The 19,427-nt window shown below is 42.5% G+C and overlaps 1 protein-coding gene across 1 annotated transcript in view; it reads left to right on the top strand.

Moving 5' to 3' along the window:
- LARGE1 (LARGE xylosyl- and glucuronyltransferase 1) overlaps nt 1-19,427 on the top strand; it is a 437,502-nt gene that overhangs the window by 109,542 nt on the left and 308,533 nt on the right. The window contains exon 2 of the mRNA XM_073567486.1: nt 4,771-4,960. Coding sequence (XP_073423587.1) covers nt 4,855-4,960 — 106 coding nt within the window. The 5' untranslated portion in view covers nt 4,771-4,854. The remainder of the gene's footprint in view (nt 1-4,770; nt 4,961-19,427) is intronic.

Here is a 19,427-nt window from a genome sequence, read left to right as displayed (position 1 = left end):
CAGCAAGTGCTGATAAAAGGTAATAGGGTATTTAGTCGATACCTTAATATTGGTTAGTAGGTTGATTGCACTGTTTGGGGGCTTGGGGACAGTTTAATGGCAATGTAAATGGGGTCACTCTGATAGTATTGGGGTCTTCGGCTAGTCCTCCTTCCTCTAGCTCTGTTTATGGGGGTGACAGTGGCTCTCTGCTCTAATAGTAGGGTCTTACTGCTCTGGGGGTCACTCTAATGCTGATTGTTTTGGGATCTCTTTGCTACACTGATTATAGGGGCACGCTGCATCACTGGTTATGGGGTTACTACTTCCGGCACTGTTTATGGGGTCATCAGTCGGATGCTGATTGTCGGCCCTGTACGGATAGCGTTTGAGCGTTGTAGCAGTGTTTTCCCGTCCTTCTCGGCACCCCCTCTTCTTCCTCCGGGGCAGGGGGTGTCACTTCTCAGCCGTTGCCATCTTCCAGCTCGCTGCCGGCTGTGGAGCCTTAATTGTGTGAGCGTTCATCTCCCGCCTGCCGTCGCCTCGCAAGCTGCCATTTTATTAGTGTTGACAGGCGTCATGCACGCGTGTTCAGAGAGGGGGGGGCGTCATAAATAATGGGGGTGACCTCTCTTTTCTAGGCGTGCTAATAAACTGGAGCAAATTGGGATCTTCTGTGGCACGTGGACTGATGAGCGGTGACGGGCGACTGAAAAGCGTTCACAAATCAGGACAAATTGGGGAGAATTTCGCTTTGTGCGATCGGGGCAGATAGGATTTTCCCGGAGCTGACAGCGTCTAGGGTTTGTCGTAGAGTCGCTCTTTGGCGCTATAATGATCTGCCCAATGTGGTGGAATACCAGGCCCACATGCCGCCATCGCCCCGGTGTAACCCTCTAACTGCTGGGCCTGTCTTTGGCAATATTGGAGGGAGTTAAAGAACAACCGTGCCCCCCAAAAATTCAGGTCAGTGGAATTTGGCTCTGGTACTCCTTGCGGAGATCCGGGTACATTGGGAATGCTTCCTTTTGTTTGCATGCAATAGCCATGGAGCACATGGGCGTTCCGGTACTCCTTGTGGAGATCTAACCAGCATATGGGGGCTTATACTGTAAGCAATGCTCCCTGGCAGAAATTGAAACTGACAGCTTAGGCCCCCTGTGCGAGAAATGTACCCGGGCCCCTTTCTTTTTATGGTTGGAAAGCTAAAGTGGCTCTTCCTGGTATAATGTCCCCAATCCTAGTCCTAGTATAATGCCCCCCCTATTGAGCCCATTCCTGGTATAATGTGCCCCATCCTGGGCCCCTTCCTGGTATAATTTACCCTATCCTGAGCCTATTCATGATATATTGTATTGTCCCCCATCCTAGGCTCATTACTAGTATAATGTCTCCCACCCTGGTACAATTTTCACCATCCTGGGCCCCTTCCATGTATAATGTCCTCTATCCTGGTATAATGTCCCACATCCTGGGTCCTTAATTGGTTCCTGAGTGCCTGTTGTAACTTCCCCCATTCTGTGCCCATTCCTGGTATAATGTCCCCCATTCCAGGGCTAGTACTGGTATGATGTCACCCATCCTGGTATAATGTCCTACATCCTGAGCCCATTCCCAGTATGATGGTCCCATTCTATGTATAATGTCCCCCATCCTGAGCCCTTTCTGTTATAATTTCCCCTATCTTGATCCCCTTCCTGGTATAATGTTCCCCATCCTGGGTCCCCCTGCCTGGTGTAACTTCCCCCATTTTGGGCCCATTCCCGGTATGATGTTCCCCTTCCTGGTATCATGTCCCCCATTCTGAGTCCCTGCCTGGTATAATGTTCCCCATCCTGTGCCTATTCCCAATATGATGTTCCCCATCCTGGTATAATGTCCTCATTCTAGGTCCATTACTGGTGTGGTGTCCCCCATCCTGGTATAATGTCCCCATTCTGAGTCCCTGAATGGTATAATGTTTCACATCCTGTGCCCATTCCCGGTATGATGTTCCTCATCCTGGTGTAATGTTCCCCATCCTGTGCCCATTCCCTGTATGATGTTCCCCATCCTGGTGCCTATTACTGGTATGATGTTCCTCATCCTGGGCCCTTTCCTGGTGTGATGTCCCCCGTCATGGTATAATGTCCACCATTCTGATCCCCATCCTGGTAGAATGTCCCCCATTCTGATTCCTTCCTGGTATAATGTCTCCATCCTATGCCCATTCCCTGTATGATGTTTCCCATCCTGGTACCCATTACTGGTATGATGTCTCTCATCCTGGGCCCTTTCCTGGTATGATGTCCCCCATCATGGTATAATGTCCACCATTCTGATTCCTTCCTGATATAATGTCTCCATACTGTGCCCATTCCCTGTATGATGTTCCCCATCCTGGTACCCATTACTGGTATGATGTCTCTCATCCTGGGCCCTTTCCTGGTATGATGTCCCCCGTCATCGTATAATGTCCACCATTCTGATTTCCTTCCTGGTATAATGTCCCCATCCTGGTACTGATTCTCTTTGTGGAGATCCAGCTGGTATAAGAAGGCCTATAGACAAGTGCACCCTGGGAAGAGGAATACCAATAATATCTCTATTTGTTGACTATGGACAACTCAACACTTGTTTCAGGGACCGTATCGGACCCTGGTAGCAGGTAGCCCGTCGCTGCTCAGTCCTCTTTGGAGAGGACTGAACAGGTGCAAATTTTGTTAAAGACTCCAGTTTCTTACTATGTAATATGGTGACATCTTAGCCAAACATTGGACAGGCTGCAGTTCACATCACAACCACCGGGTGGCCACAAACAGACACCTTTAGCAGAAACGTCTCCCAACAGAGTATCCCAAAATCAGATTTTATTTAAAAATTAGCTATTTCACCAACTCTCACGTCTGGATATAGTGAGCCAAAATGAGCCATTCCAAAAATAAGTTTTCAGTGACGTGTCCCCTTTAAGAGAGAGATGAAACTATGAGAAAAGTTCTCTTCTGCTTCCAGCTCTTAAATCCCGTTGTGAAGTGAATGAGGTGAAGACGTACGGAGCCTGATTTACAAGTCTATAAGGGAAGTCAGACACCCATCGGCGCCCGCGCCACTCCAATCCTCCGGAGGAGAATGAGCCGGTGTGCCCCGTGCGCAGCGGCCAGATTACTGCACACAGGCAATTATGCTCCGAATACGTTATCCGGCCTACTTACATTATTCGTGAGAAAGTCTTGCAGCTTGGAGTGCCGGCACTTAATGGTAATTTGTGCGGAAAGTGCCGGAGACGCGTCTCATTGTCTGGATCTCCGTAAAAAAGCGACTCGTGGTGGGAGGTTTCATCTTGTGATAATGTGTCTGGTATTACTCCAACTCCGAGAGGAGCTAGCCTCCATCCCGAGGGACAAAGCCAGGAGAACCGCGACAGCTTCATCTACCTAGTCACAGGGAGCTTCCTGCTATAACCTGGGCATCTCCTGTATGATATGTACAGCTGGTATAACCTGGGCATCTCCTCTATGATATATGTACAGCTGGTATAACCTGGGCATCTCCTCTATGATATATGTACAACTGGTATAACCTGGGCATCTCCTGTATGATATATACAGCTGGTATAACCTGGGCATCTCCTGTATGATATATACAGCAGGTATAACCTGGGCATCTCCTGTATGATATGTACAGCTGGTATAACCTGGGCATCTCCTCTATGATATATGTACAGCTGGTATAACCTGGGTATCTCCTGTATATAATGATATATGTACAGCTGGTATAACCTGGGTATCTCCTGTATATAATATATATGTACAGCTGGTATATCCTGGGCATCTCCTGTATATAATTATATATGTACAGCTGGTATGACCTGGGTATCTCCTGTATATAATTATATTTGTACAGTTGGTATAACCTGGGTATTTCCTGTGTATAATTATATATGTACAGCTGGTATAACCTGGGTATTTCCTGTGTATAATTATATTTGTACAGTTGGTATAACCTGGGTATTTCCTGTGTATAATTATATATGTACAGCCGGTATAACCTGGGTATATACTGTGTATAATTATATATGTACAGCTGGTATAACCTGGGTATCTCCTGTATATAATTATATTTGTACAGTTGGTATAACCTGGGTATTTCCTGTGTATAATTATATATGTACAGCCGGTATAACCTGGGCATCTCCTGTATATAATTATATATGTACAGCTGGTATAACCTGGGCATCTCCTGTATATAATGATATATGTACAGCTGGTATAACATGGGAATCAAATGCATATAATTATATATGTACAGCTGGTATAACCTGGGCATCTCCTGTATATAATTATGTATGTACAGCTGATATAACCTGGGTATCTCCTATATATAATTATATATGTACAGCTGGTATAACCTGGGCATCTCCTGTATATAATTATATATGTACAGCTCGTATAACCTGGTCATCTCCTGTATATAATTATATATGTACAGTTGGTATAACCTGGGTATTTCCTGTGTATAATTACATATGTACAGCTGGTATAACCTGGGTATTTCCTGTGTATAATTATATATGTACAGCTGGTATAACCTGGGCATCTCCTGTATATAATTATATATGTACAGCTGATATAACCTGGGTATCTCCTATATATAATTATATATGTACAGCTGGTATAACCTGGGCCCCCTCTTCTTTATCATTTACCAGCCTGGATATCCTTAGTGCCCTTTCTTACATGATGACCCAGCAGTGATGTCTGGATTCGTGTTTTCCTCTAGAAATGCTGTAACATGGGCTCCTTTCTCCTGTAGGCCTTTATCATGCCGGTGGAACAAGCGGCGAGGCTCCCGGCGTAGGAACCACGGTGACCTTTAGGATCGCCCAATTCTGAGAGAATGCTGGGATTCTGCAGGGGGAGAAGGAAGTTCCTGGCAGCGTCTCTCACCCTCCTCTTCGTTCCAGCCGTCACGTGGATCTATCTGTTCACTGGACGCTTTGACGGTATGTAAAAGATTGCGATATGATCTGCTCAGTGCTGGAAATGTACATCTCTTGGACCTCCCCTTTGTCACATTCTCATGATTGTACTACTAAATAGCTGCTCCCCCCTCTTCCTTTTCATAATAAGCTATTGAGCTCCTATGGCCAGATTTGATGATATTTCCAGAAATAATAGCGCCATACAGAGCCAAATAAGAATAATATCGCCATATAGTGATTATATAATACTACTGTTACAGTGCGTAAAAACAGAACAAAACATAATGCTGTCATACAGGTCCCCTCATAATATTGCCATATGGTATTGACCTGATACTTTTAATTTAATATTCAATAATGAACACATAGTACTGCCATATAGTGCAGACACTGTATTGTCTTCTTAAGTTACCCATCTACAAGTGAACTTACAATAATGCTATACAACAATATTGTTATACGCTACCTACATAACATAATACTGCCATACAGAACATAAATAATACTGTCATATGGCAAGGAAATATTTTTCTGCCGATGGTGCTTTGTAAGGGCTTGTTTTTTGTAAAGCTGAGCGGTAGTTTTTATTGATACTGTTCTGACAGTTTACATACCACGGCAGACAATGATCCAAAACACAAGGCCAAGTCGACCTGTCATTAGCTACAGCAGAACAAAGTGAAGGTTCTGGAGTGGCCATCTCAGTCTCCTGACCTCAGTATCATTGAGCCACTCTGGGGAGATCTCAAGCGCGCAGTTCATGCTAGACAGCCCAGGAATTTACAGGAACTGGAGGCTTTTTGCCAAGAAGAGTGGGCAGCTTTACCATCTGAGAAAATAAAGAACCTCATCCACAACTACCACAAAAGACTTCAAGCTGTCATTGATGTTAGAGGGGGCATTACACAGTATTAAGAAATGGGGTATGGGAACTATTGAGCACAACTGTAGGTACATACCATGTATTGGTCGACTTTTCTTGCATTTTTTAAGCGAGGTTCTGCAACCTAAAAGTGGCAATTTTGTTTTTTCATTATGGCTTTTTCTGTACATGTTAAATAATGATAGCTATCGATACGTTTTGATGCTGAATATATATTTTTTTTTACTCTCTTTACTTTTGATAAAGAAAAATGGGGGGATTCAAATTTTTCATGTTCTCTTATGAAGCCCCCCACGAGCGCATGTTTAAATGCCACTGATAGAAATTGACATGTTCATTTAAAGGGCTAACAGAGCTTAGCTCCGATCGCTGCTGTTACATGCAGATGTCAGCTGTATAGTACAGCTGGCAGACACAGGGATCAGAGCTTAGCTCTGATCGCTACTGTTACGTGCAGATGTCAGCTGTATTATACAGCCGAAAGACAGCAGCGGTGAAAGCTAAGCTACGATCACTAATCACTACTTATACATGCTGATTTCGACTGTATAATACAACCAGCAGACACAGGGATCAGAGCATAGTTCCTCTCACTGCTGTTACATGCAGATGTCAGCTGTATAATACAGCCAGCAGACAGCAGAGGTCACAGCTTAGCTCCTATCGCTGCTGTTACGTGCAGATGTCGGCTGTATAATACAGACAGCAGACAGCAAGGATCAGATCTTAGCTCCGATTGCAGCTGTTACATGCAGATGTCGGCTGTATAATACAGCCAGCAGTCACAGGGATCAGAGCATAGTTCCTCTCACTGCTGTTACATGCAGATGTCGGTTATATTATGCAGCCAGCAGACAGCAGCGATCAGATCTTAGCTCCTGTCGCTGCTGTTACGTGCAGATGTCGGTTATACTATGCAGACAGCAGCGATCAGATCTTAGCTCCTGTCGCTGCTGTTACGTGCAGATGTCGGCTGTATAATACAGATAGCAGAGGTCACAGCTTAGCTCCTATCGCTGCTGTTACATGCAGATGTCGGCTGTATAATGCAGACAGCAGCGATCAGATCTTAGCTCCTGTCGCTGCTGTTACGTGCAGATGTCGGCTGTATAATACAGATAGCAGAGGTCACAGCTTAGCTCCTATCGCTGCTGTTACATGCAGATGTCGGCTGTATAATGCAGACAGCAGCGATCAGATCTTAGCTCCTGTCGCTGCTGTTACGTGCAGATGTCAGCTGTATAATACAGACAGCAGACAGCAGTGATCAGATCTTAGCTCCTGTCGCTGCTGTTACATGCAGATGTTGGTTATATTATACAGCCAGCAGAGGTCACAGCTTACCTCCTATCACTGCTGTTACATGCAGATGTCGGCTGTATAATGCAGACAGCAGCGATCAGATCTTAGCTCCTGTCGCTGCTGTTACGTGCAGATGTCAGCTGTATAATACAGACAGCAGACAGCAGCGATCAGATCTTAGCTCCTATCGCTGCTGTTACGTGCAGATGTCGGCTGTATAATACAACCAGCAGACAGCAGCGATGAGAGCTTAGTTCCGATCACTGCTGTTACATGCGGATGTGGGCTGTGTAATACAGCCGGCATCTGCCGAGTATGGCAAAGGCTCAGATAGATGGAAAACAAGCAGATGGGAAGGAGTAGTTACATGCTTGGCCCCTCCATGAAGCTCTGAGCGCCTGTGCTTGGTTTGTACAGTCATTTACTGCTGACCGAGTCCCTTTAATAAAGCAGGCCTGTACAAGGCGTATGTGTGGGGAGCCAAAATGCGTACAGACGTGCAATACAGGACAAGAACAAGGCCAGGATGTGTTTTTTGGTGTATACAGCTCCTATGAAATACTATGCAGTCTGCTCCAGCACAGTGCTCTCACCTCCCATCTTCTACTATCTATAGAATATCAAGTAAAAGAAAGCAGGGAAAAATCATGATGACACATAGGTCTGCATAGGAGCTGTGTACATAAAACGGCGTGGTTTTTTTAAAGCTATTTTCAAGACTGATTTTTTTTTTTTTATGATAGAAGAAATAAATGGATGAAAAATAAGGCTATAAATGAGCCCGTCACCTCTCATTCCAGCGCGGAATGGCGGTACAATTTATTCAAAGGGTTTAATTCGAAACAAAAAAATAAATACATAAAAAATAAAAACCAGCCGACAGACATCATTCATTTTGTTAAAATTGGTGTCTACATGAAATTGAGTCTATTTTGATCGCATTATCGGAAGCTCACAGATTGCTGCTTCTCATTCGTTTCATCTATCTCCATTCCGGGGGATCGATGATTGTCGTCGCGCGTCTTAGACTTCTAGAATGCGTGGTGGGACCGAATCTAAAAGAAAAAAAAAAGAAAAAAGATAAAATACGAGAAGTCTTGGTTATAAAAGCGCCGGCTGTCTTTATGATCCAGGATAAAGAGGCGAGAGGGTAATTAGGGTCGGAGCCGGGCACGGAGGCGTCAGTCCTTATCTGTCTCTGACTTCTGTTGATTTTCTGCAGATTTTTTTTTCTCCTTTATTCCTCCTCCTTGCGGTATTAACAGGCGCATGGAAAGGGGGAGGTCTTATGTCCTGTCTGGTATGTTGGCATAGAATATCCTAAATTTCCCTTTATAGTCTCAAATAGCTACTCACTGCAGAATGATCACACGTTGCTGTGAGCATAGCAAACCTGAGTGTGATTACTGACACCTTCGATATTTCATGTGGAGGGAGAGGTAGTACTTCTGAGTTTAGTTGTGTCACATTACAAAGCCTTCTATCAGCTCTCATAGCACTGTGACCTCTGCTGTACTGCCCCTTCTCCTACATAGACTGGTAGGAGATGAGAGCTCAAAAGTGTCAGTAGTCAAGCTAAGGTCGGCTGTGCTCAGGGCATCCTTGTAATTGCTCCGCAGTGAATCATAGAATCATAGAATCGTAGAGTTGGAAGGGACCTCCTGGGCCATCTGGTCCAACCCCCTGCTCAAAGCAGGATTCGCTAAATCATCCCAATCAGATGTCTGTCCAGCCTCTGTTTGAAGACTTCCATTGAAGGAGAACTCACCACTTCTCGTGGCAGCCTGTTCCACTCATTGATCACTCTAACTGTCAATGAGAGCAGGTTGAACACAATCTTTGAGCTCTCATCTCCTTGCAGTCTGTATGTTGAGGGGCAGTACAGCTGAGGTACATTAGCAGTGTTAGGAAAGGAGGAGAACTGATAGAAGGGTTTATAATGTGTCACAGCTAAACTCAGCTGCACTGCCCTTCCCATCACACTGACTGCCAGGAAATGAAAGCTCAAAGATATTAGTATTGAAACTCAGGTCAACTTGTAATCACTTTACAGTGAGATCACTCTGTCTGTCTTTATAGGTCTCACCCAGGAGTAGCCTGTTCTAAGATATGGTGAGGGCGTGTTCTTCTTTCCCTTGAGTGTTGCTGCCTGGTTATGATTGGTCAACGTCATATACTGGGAAAAAGTACACGCCCTCAGTGAAAACTATCTGATGACGCCCACTTGGATTTAACAAATTTAACTCATTAGCTACCAAATACTTTGATTACTAATATCTGGAGAGTCAAAATAAAACACCTTTTATTATGCTCTGCAGCCATTATTATATCATGTGTCCAGATCAACATGAAACATTTGGTCCTATTTAAACCACCTTACTATTCTATTTCACCAGAGATTATATTAATAACTATACTACTCTAGACCCCGGGGGTAATGGACTATTTTCCCCTAAATCACAATTAACCACTAAGGACATCTAGACCCCCAGATGTAATATGTATTATCAACTAAACGCCTCTACACCACCAGGGACGTTATATATTAATCATTATACTACTCTAGACCCGCAGGAATAATACAGGACCACTGTCCCCTAAATCACAATTAAACACTAAGGCCTTCCAGACTCCCAAATGTATTAACAGCTAAACCCCTCTACACCACCAGGGACATTATATATTATTTTACTACTCTAGACCCCAGGGATAATAGAGGAACACTGTTCCCTAAATCACAACCACTAAATCCTTCCAGACCCCCAGATGTATTATTTATTACCAACTAAACCCCTCTACACCGCCAGGGACGTAATATAGTAACCATTGTTCTACTGTAGACCCCCAGGGATATTAAAGGACCACTATCCATTATATTAAAATTTACAACTAAAGCCATATAGACCCCCAGATGTAATGTGTATTAACAACTAAACCTCTGTACATCACCAGGGTGATGGTGTTAATCATTATATTACTCTAGACCCCCAGGGACAATACAGGACCATTATCCCCTAAATCAAAATTAACCACTAAGGACTTCTAGACCCCAGATGTATTAAATATTAATAGCTAAACCACCCCTACACCTTAAGGGATGTTATATATTAATCTTTATACTACTCCAGACCCCCAGGGATAATATAAAAGCACTAACCACTAAAGTATTGTGACCAAAACTATATAAAAGAATATACACAATTGCTTTTAGATATTAAAAAAATATTCTTAAACATTTATTTCAGGTATAATGCATTGCCATTTGCTAAAGTCTTTTGCTAATTGTGGACTTAATGCGGTATTATAATGTGAGCATTTAATGTACCGTGTCGTACCAAGCTCGGGGTACACCCACGGAGACCCCCTCATTTGTAACGAGAGCTGTTTGCCTGTCCCCCTGCTGTCATTACGAGCGCGGAGACTGACACGTTCTATTAAGCCTGTACTTAGATGTAGCATTTAATGGATGCGAGCTCCATAATTTTATGAAATGTAGACAAAGTCGTGCTCGAAAATGACTATTTAAACCATTAGGGTGCAGGCGATTTTTACGATTGTGTATACTTCGTAATGGTTCTTTAAATGCTTCTTCCGCTACGATAAATCCCGTAAAGCGCGTCGTTAATTTGCAGGAAACACAAGACTCTAAACGAGGTTTATTTATTTCTGGAGCCGCTCGCCGTAAAGTCGTCCTTGGCGTAGGCAGCGCGATAGCGTGACATACCGGGTTTTAGAAGTTAATGGGGTGTAGAATCCATCTCCTCGCTGCCCGCGGTATTTAATGTAAATTCTAGATGGGTCAAAGGCAAAAGATCACTTTGTTCTCTACTGTCTTAGGACACGTCAACCTTTTCGAGGAAAATCCGTTAAAAGGGGGAGGAGTTTAACAATACCACTTTAAAAGGGGGAGGGGCTTAAAGGGGGCGTTCTACTTTTCAAGGTGAGTTATTTAATAAAAGCAGTCCTTTCTGTAGTCCTTAGATGACTAAATTGAGGACTGTCTTTTAATCAGGACTTTTTCCATTAGCCAAAGAGATTTCACGGGACTTTACTGTCCCTCGAAATAATCAAAATGAACAGAAACTGAAATTGATCGAGTGTTTTTTTTTGTCAGTAGCAAAATTCTTGGCAGAGGAACAGGTTGACGTATTATAGGATCTGTCCACCCATTCCAAAGTAACTATTAGGGTCACATTTCTTTGGGGGAATTCCTGACTAAGTACTCAGAACATCATGATTTGGTTGAAATATATTACTGATATATGAGATCAATTCCCGGTGACCATATTGATGTTTTTTGAGAAGGTCCTCGAAACGTCAAGCTTCTCAGAAGGATTGATTTTGGTCTTTCTCTACTCTGGTCGGTGCCGGTTGCTGCTTGCCCACTTTCTTTTGACTCTTTGGTCACTCGCTGTTGTCTTTTCCAAAGAGCTATGACACCATTTTTAGGTATCTCCTACTTTAAGTTAGACTTAAGTTGATCAAAAATCTCATTTTCTTGTCCTAGATATTGACAAGGGCTTCATCAACTGTGGATATACCGTACATCAGAGAATATATGGGCGGTCAACACTAACGGTCCATCCCATCATCAGAAGGTCCAAGGACCTGAAGATGTCTGGCATTTGATCACCAGTCCTAAAAAATATATTAAATTCCAAAAACATTCAAGTTCCATATTAGATTTTTCATTATTCTAATAATTTTATATCCAGCACGATAGATACTTGTACGTTTCTTCTATTGTCATATTCCAGAGAGCTGTCTGTCCAGATCTTCAGAAATGTAGAACTGCACTAGTTATGATAAAAGAACACATCAGTCAGGTTATTTGTAATCCTCAGTATCCTGGGGACATCATTCTGCGGAATTATACTAACAGGAATCCCTCACAGTTGGACTCCATCAAACAGCATGCGGCACTTGCGTTATAAGGTACTAGTGAAACGTAGCTTCTGTCTTGTGTCTTAGTCTTCAGAATCTTACATTATTTCCAATGAAAAGGAAAAGGCTATGATTTTTCAAATTTTGAATCTGAATCTGAATCATGTCAACCAAACATTATCATGGATCAAGTCAGTGCCCCACTACTGAACAGATAATATCATCCATAATAAGAGACACTTGTTATAGATTGTGTGCATAAATCAAGAAGGAACCATATAAGAAAATGAATAAGAACCCCGCTTTCATAAGGGTTTAGTTAAAGTATAATAGAAAGTGGAACCGCTGTGGGGTCTGTAAATGCCCCAAAACTATTAAATCCAAAAACAAAGTGTTATTTAATGATTTAGAGATTAATTTTTGTTGACACAAGCAGTCCTTTGTATCAACCACAGTGCCATAAGGTGGTGCTGACAAAAGCTCTGTATTAACTCCCTACACTCGGCAATAAAGGGGTTTATAGTATACCTACCTTTTAACAAGGGAAGCAACCAGGCTAGATGACATTTGATGTCCTTCTCTGACACAAAGTATTAAGGTCCTGGATTTTTGGAGTCATTCTATTGTATCAATTTCCTTTATAATTTTTATGGAACTTTGGAGTCACTTCACGATTCTCAATTTACTTGGTGGCTTTTAAGAAAGTCTCATCAGGTTCAATTAAAGGGGAATCAAATATCTATTTGCAGCCGCTCGTACTTAGAATGTATATTTAGCAGATCCCTGGAACAGGATATTCTTGGAGTTTATATATTTACCCTCATAAAAATTTAAAGGCACCTTTTGTCCATTATGACCTTGTATAAGTGGGTTGTGGAGGGCAGTCCAGGGGAGTTTGGAACCCTAATTTGCTGTCCCGAAAGTAGTATTATCTATCTGTCTGTGTATCTATCATCTATCTATTTATGTATTGTTGGCCATGCACTTTCTCGGAGCGTCGTTCGTTCCTCAGCACACTACAGAGGAGCACGTGGTTGAATGTCATTGTGACAGGTGCATTTTTATTCCATTGTGAATTTCGGCTTGTTCTCCATTGGTGGCAGTGGATCTCCAGCCCCGTACACTATTGAGTGCAGCCCCGCTGTCACCGTGAGCCGGCGGATCCTGCGCCATGTGCGGCCCTCCCGCCTGCAGCCTGACACCGCACATTTGTTCATGCTGTGACTCTGCAGCTTGTGCACAATCCTACCTGACTGTTATTGGCTCCAGCAGATGTTTCCAGCGGTACCGTCTCCAAAGGTTTTCCACACAAGCACCGTATGTAGATAAAGAAATCTCAGTCCGAGGTGCGGAGATCTCAGAGGAACCTTCTTCCCGATTCCCCGATTTCATTTCATTTTGTGTTTTATGGCTCCTTTATCTGACATCTATCTATTGATCTAGCTTCCTATTTCTTTCTCTTTATTTCTTTCATTACGTCCTTCCATTGTTTCTCTCTTCTTTATTTGCGCTCTCTTTCTTCCTTTCTCTGTGTTTTTCTGTATTTCCGTCTCCCTTTTCTTCCTTCCTTCTTTCTTTTTTCTCTCTTCTTATTTATCTTTCTTTTTTCTTTCTTTTTCTTTCTCTATCCCTTTTTTCTTCTTTATACATTTCCCTTTTATTACTTCTTTCTCTTTCATTCCTTCTTTACTTCTTTTTCTTTCCTTTTTCTTTCTTCTTTCCTACTCTCTCTATTTTCTCCATTTCTTTCTTTCTATCCCACCCACTTTCTTATCCTCTTTTTTCTTTTTTTCTTTCTCTCTTTTCTCCTCTTTCCTTGTGCTCTTTCTTTCTTTCTTTCTTGTTTCCCTCTTTCTTTGTCTTTCTTTTTTTCCCTAATTCTTTTGTTCTTTCTTTCTTTTTCTCTTTCGTTGCTTCTTTCCTCCTTTCCTCCTTTCTTTCTTTCTTTCTGTTTTTCTTTCTTTCCCTCTTTTCTCCTTCCTTTTTTAATTCTGTCACTTTCCCTCTTCTTTCTGTCTTTTCGCCTCCTTTCCTTTCCGTCCCTCTTTCAATCTCTTTCTTTCTTTTCTTCTTTCTTGCTTTCAATCTCTCTTTTCTCCTTCCTTCCTTTCTGTCTTTCTTTCCTTCTTTCTTTCTTTCTTTCTTTCTTTCTTCCTGTTTTTCTTTCTTTCCCTCTTTTCTCCTTCCTTTTTAATTCTGTCACTTTCCCTCTTCTTTCTGTCTTTTCGCCTCCTTTCCTTTACGTCCCTCTTTCAATCTCTTTCTTTTCTTCTTTCTTGCTTTCAATCTCTCTTTTCTCCTTCCTTCCTTTCTCTCTCTTTCTTTCTTTCTTTCTTTCTTTCTTTCTTCCTTTCTGTTTTTCTTTCTTTCCCTCTTTTCTCCTTCCTTTTTTAATTCTGTCACTTTCCCTCTTCTTTCTGTCTTTTCTCCTCCTTTCCTTTTCGTCCCTCTTTCACTCTCTTTCTTTTCTTCTTTCTTGTTTTCAATCTCTCTTTTCTCCTTCCTTCCTTTCTCTCTTTTTTTCTTTCTCTCTCTCTTCTTTCTCTCTCTCTGTTCTTTCTTTTCTTTCTCTTTCTTTCTTTCTTTCTTTTTCTCTCTTTCTCTCTCTCTTTCTGTCTCTTTCTTTCTTTTCCTCTTTTTTCTTTCTTTCTCTCGCTCTCTTTCTTTCTTTCCCCGGTTTTGATCCCGCTCTCCTGCGGTTATGGATATTATGGGTTAGCGCTCCATTCTGTCACTAGGACTATAATAAATATCTCTCCTTCTTTCCTTTCTCGTTGTTACCCCTTTAAGAACGTCCTTGATGTGGAGCTGCGCAGTTTCGTCCTAATCAATATTTTATTTCCTTTTTATGATGTTGGAGGATGCGGATATTTTGCTGTGTGCCCTCGGGATGTGCTTGGGTCATCTCTCCGTGTCTTCCTCTGGCCGTCAGAACACGGAGCGTCGTCCTCTGCTCCTTATCGCAGTGTCAGTCACGGCCCTCATTACATCTTGTAGTTCTCCGGTGGCTGATCTATGAAATCCCCACTGACTCAATTATATTCTGCCTACTAAACCTGACTGGACGGGTCTGACACGTTATAGCATTATTACCCATAAATCCTCTACTGGTTATTGAGTAGGTGGAACCGTCTGGGCTCCTGTCTAAAATCCTGTGCTGATTAATATATCTTCCCAGCAGTCGCACGTTCCGAGACAGCGCTCCAAATCCTCTGCATATACTGTACCTAAGGTTACATGAAAAAGTGCTGCTACCTGCAGCCACCACTAGAGGGAGCTCACTGTACTTAAATAGTATGCATTTAGCTCCTAAGCTCCACCTAGTGGTGGCTGCAGGCAGCATGATATATGTCATCTCCACTATTTTCAGTTTTGGTCCTGGGCAGGTTTTTACCAACTTTTTTTTCATTCATTACCAGCAAGCAGAGATAGTAACCAGTAGAGATAGTAACTAGAAGACATTAAGGTCACGTTTGGGTTTTTAAGTTTAGTCTAAGCCTTGGTCCCTGTAAACTTTTTAGTTTTAACAACAGCTGGGAAAGCAGCGTCGCCTTAAGGTCATCATTGGGCCAATGATTAGGGTTTGTCTTGGCCCTCAGGTCTCTAAAAAAAGTTTTCGTTTTTAGAACTTTTTACATTTTCCTTAAAAGGGCATCTGTCAGTAGGCTCAACCCTCCTACGCTGTCTATATGGGCATGTAGGTCATAGGAAGCCGAAAAAAATGACTCCTTGATATCTGCCATCCAATGTCTTATTCCAGAGAAATCCTTATTTTTCTTAATATGTAAATGAGCTGTTAAGATCTATGGGCCGGACATAGATCTCACTCTGAGAATCTGCCTCCAGATCTTATGACCAATGTGAAACATGTACATCAGGAGAGCAGACTGTCAGTCATTACGTGTCTCACACTGGATACGCCTCTTTTCATTTACAATAACCTTTGGAGACATTCTCAGGGAGATCTAAGTCCCGCCCAAAGATCTTAACAGCTCATTTACATATTTAGAAAAACGTGGATTTCTCTGGAATAAAACATCAGCTCACAGATAAGAAGGTATTAATACATTCAGATTTCTGTGACCTGCCATCCCCGTATAGACGGCTTAGGAGAGTTGAGCCTACTGACAGATTCCCTTTAAGGGCCTGATGGGCTGTGTAGCTTAACAACATCTGAGGAGCCATAGATTTCAGAAACAATGCCTTAAGGTCATATTTGGGCCTATGATTTGAGGTTCTTCTTCACCTCCGAATCTCAGCAAAATGTTTTTGTTTTGCTTGTTTTCGAATGTCACTTTAAGGGCATGATGGGTCTTGAGCTGTAGATTTGTAAAACAATGCCTTAAGGTCATAATTTGGTCCATGATTTGAAGTTTTTCTTGGCCCTCGGATCCCTGAGTTTTTGTTTCCCAACTTTTCGAATTTTCCTTTATCGACATGATGGGTCTTGAGTTGTGGATTCAAAAAACAATGCCTTAAGGTCATATGTGGGCTTAAGATTCAAAGTTTTTCTTGGCTTCCGAATCCCTGAAAAAGTTTTCGTTTCGCAACTTTTCGAATTTTCCTTTGAGGGCACGGCACGATGGGTCTTGAGTTGTAGATTTGGAAAACAGGGCCTGTAGGTCATATTTGCGCCTATGATGTGAAGTTCTTCTTGGCCTGCAGGTTCCTGAAAAAGTTTGTTTCGCAACTTTTTTGAATTTTCTTTTAAGAGCATGACACATTAGGTCTCGAGTTGTAGGTTTGGGGAAGAACGATGTAAGACATTATTTGGGTCCATGATATGAGCTTTTTTGCCTCGAGTCCCTGAAAAAGTTCGTTTCACAACTTTTTGAATTTTCTTTTAAAGGCACGATGGGTCTTGAGCTGCAGGTTTGGGAAACAGTTCCTTAAAGTCATAGTTGGGCCCATGATATGAGCTTTTCTTGCCTTCGGGTCCCTGAAAAAGTTCTTGTTTCACAACTTTTTGAATTTTCTTTTAAAGGCACGATGGGTCTTGAGCTGCAGGTTTGGGAAACAGTTCCTTAAAGTCATAGTTGGGCCCATGATATGAGCTTCTTCTTGCCTTCGGGTCCCTGAAAAAGTTCTTGTTTCGTAACCTTATGAATTTTCTTTTAAAGGCACGATGGGTCTTGAGCTGTTGGTTTGGGAAACAATGCCTTAAGTTCATAGTTGGGCCCATGATATGAGCTTCTTCTTGGTACCCAAAAAGTTGTTTGTTTGCATCTTTTTGAGATTTTGGTCTGTTGTGAACAGTGTATGCGGTAATGGAGCCCTCCACACAGAAACGTCTCGGGGCTCACAGAGCGTGGCGCATGTAAACCTCCAGTTCGGGAGTGACTCGGGCTGACAGCCGTGTTGCAGAGCTTACACCTCAGCGATTCCATATTAATAGCGTAGATTAAGTGCTTCTCCGCTCGTCACAGAAAAGATATTAATCTTCATCAGGACTGATGAAAAGTTTAATTTTCCGCTCATCTCTCCGGCTAAGCCACGGTAGCTGTCGGCGGGAGGCCGGTTAATCTGTCGCTGCAGACGCTGTGCTGAGCAGCCGGCTCTGTCCTTACGTGGCTGCATTGAAAAAGATCTCTGTCTATGGGAAATAAGGGTGTGGCGGAGCGCTGCTCAGGGCTGAAAAGCGAAGCCGGGCGAGACATAGGAGGGTTTCTTTTAGAATCCGTACTAACATTTTTGATGCTCGGAATAGGAATAAATACACCATACCCCCCAGAAGGTATGCCGGAAGCCTCTCAAAAGTCCCACATTGGGGCAGGGTTAGGATAAGAGCATCACCTCTGGGGACCGGGATAAGAGAATGTCGAAGCTGCTAACAAGTATGGACACAAAGGTCTGCATCGGAGCTGTATACCAAAAACGGTCGACCCTTGGGGCTATTGATAATCCGTAAGAGCAGTGGAAAAACAAACAAAGCTGTAGGGATCAGATGAGACTTGGTTTCTATGTTGTATGGTTTGCATCGGAGCTGTGTACCAAAAACGGTAGACCCCTAGAACGGTTTATAATCCATAAGAGCAGTAGGGAAAGTGGATAAAAAATTGTAGGGATCATATGAGTCACAGTTTCTATGTAGTCTATGACCTTGGAGAACCATGGGTTTTCATCGGAGCTGTGTACCAAAAACAGTAGACCCTTGAGACAGTTGAAAATCCATAAGAGCAGTAGAGGAAATGGAAACATAAACAAAACTGTAGGGATCAGATGAGACTCGGTTTGTATGTTGTCTGTGACCATGGAAACACATAGGTCTGTAAAGGAGCTGTGTACCAAAAACGGTCAACCCTTGGGACTGTTGATGATTCATAAGAGGAATATATGAAATGGAAGAAACAAAACTGTAGGGATCGGATCGGATGAAACATGGTCTCTATATAGTCTGTGATCTCTTGGAGACACATGGGTTTTCATCAGAGCTGTGTACCAAAAACGGTAGACCATTTGGACTGTTGGTGATCCATAATGAGAGTAGAGGAAGTGGGAAAAAAACAAAACCAAAACCATAGGGATCAGATGAGTCACGGTTTGTATATAGTCTGTGACGTTGGAGACACGTGGGTCTGTCATGGAGGTGTGTGCCAAAAACGGCACGCCCTGGGAACTGTTGATGATCCATAAGAAGAGTAGAGGAAGTGGAAAAAAAACTAAACTAAAACTGTAGGAATAGAGGAAGTAGAAAAAAAGAACAGTAGGGATCAGAGGAGACATTAGTGACCATGGAGACACATTGGTCTGTACAGGAGCTGCGTACCAAAAACGGTAGAAGATTGTTTCAAGCTAAGACTTGCAAGGTTACTTGTTTGTTTTTAGTTTTTTTTTTATTTTAGATGCATGAAAGTAATAAAGGAACGGTTGGCAAAGTCTACACACCCTTCAAGGGTAAATTCAAAAGAAATGGAACCCCAGAGCCTTATTTATGATGCGTGACGTAGACGTATAGTGATGGTGATTGGTGGATGTGCATCGTGTGATCGTTCTCATTATTGCGACATGTGGGCGCAGGTGAACAATAATAATAATAGGGGGGAAAAAAAAACAATGTTGCAAAAGTATTCACACCCTGAAAATCTCTGTTTTTAAAGCCTATTATGTTTTCTCGCCGTCTGATCATGAAGGTCAGTCCCGACTCATAAACCCGTCCTCCTTCCATCTGACCTGATACTAATACAGAGCTCCAAATCCTCTGCATAGATGTAGTTAAATCACATTGTAGCTCCCTTCGGACACCACTAGAGGGAACTCTACAGTTTACACATTGAAATGAATGGGAACACAGTATGCAATCAGCTCTTTAGCTCCCTCTGGTGGTGGCTTCAGAAACAATAATAAAAAGGCTTAAAAAATACTTAAAGTAAAAAAAATAAAAGAAATGAAGATCGGCCTAAAAATGCATAAACTAAATAA

This window comes from Dendrobates tinctorius, unplaced genomic scaffold, assembly GCF_039654945.1.
Source record: "Dendrobates tinctorius isolate UK_male_01 unplaced genomic scaffold, ASM3965494v1 ptg000020l, whole genome shotgun sequence".
In the NCBI taxonomy this organism is placed as follows: domain Eukaryota; kingdom Metazoa; phylum Chordata; class Amphibia; order Anura; family Dendrobatidae; genus Dendrobates; species Dendrobates tinctorius.
Note: the sequence above shows the minus strand (reverse complement) of the source record. Positions and strands in the feature narration are given on the sequence as shown.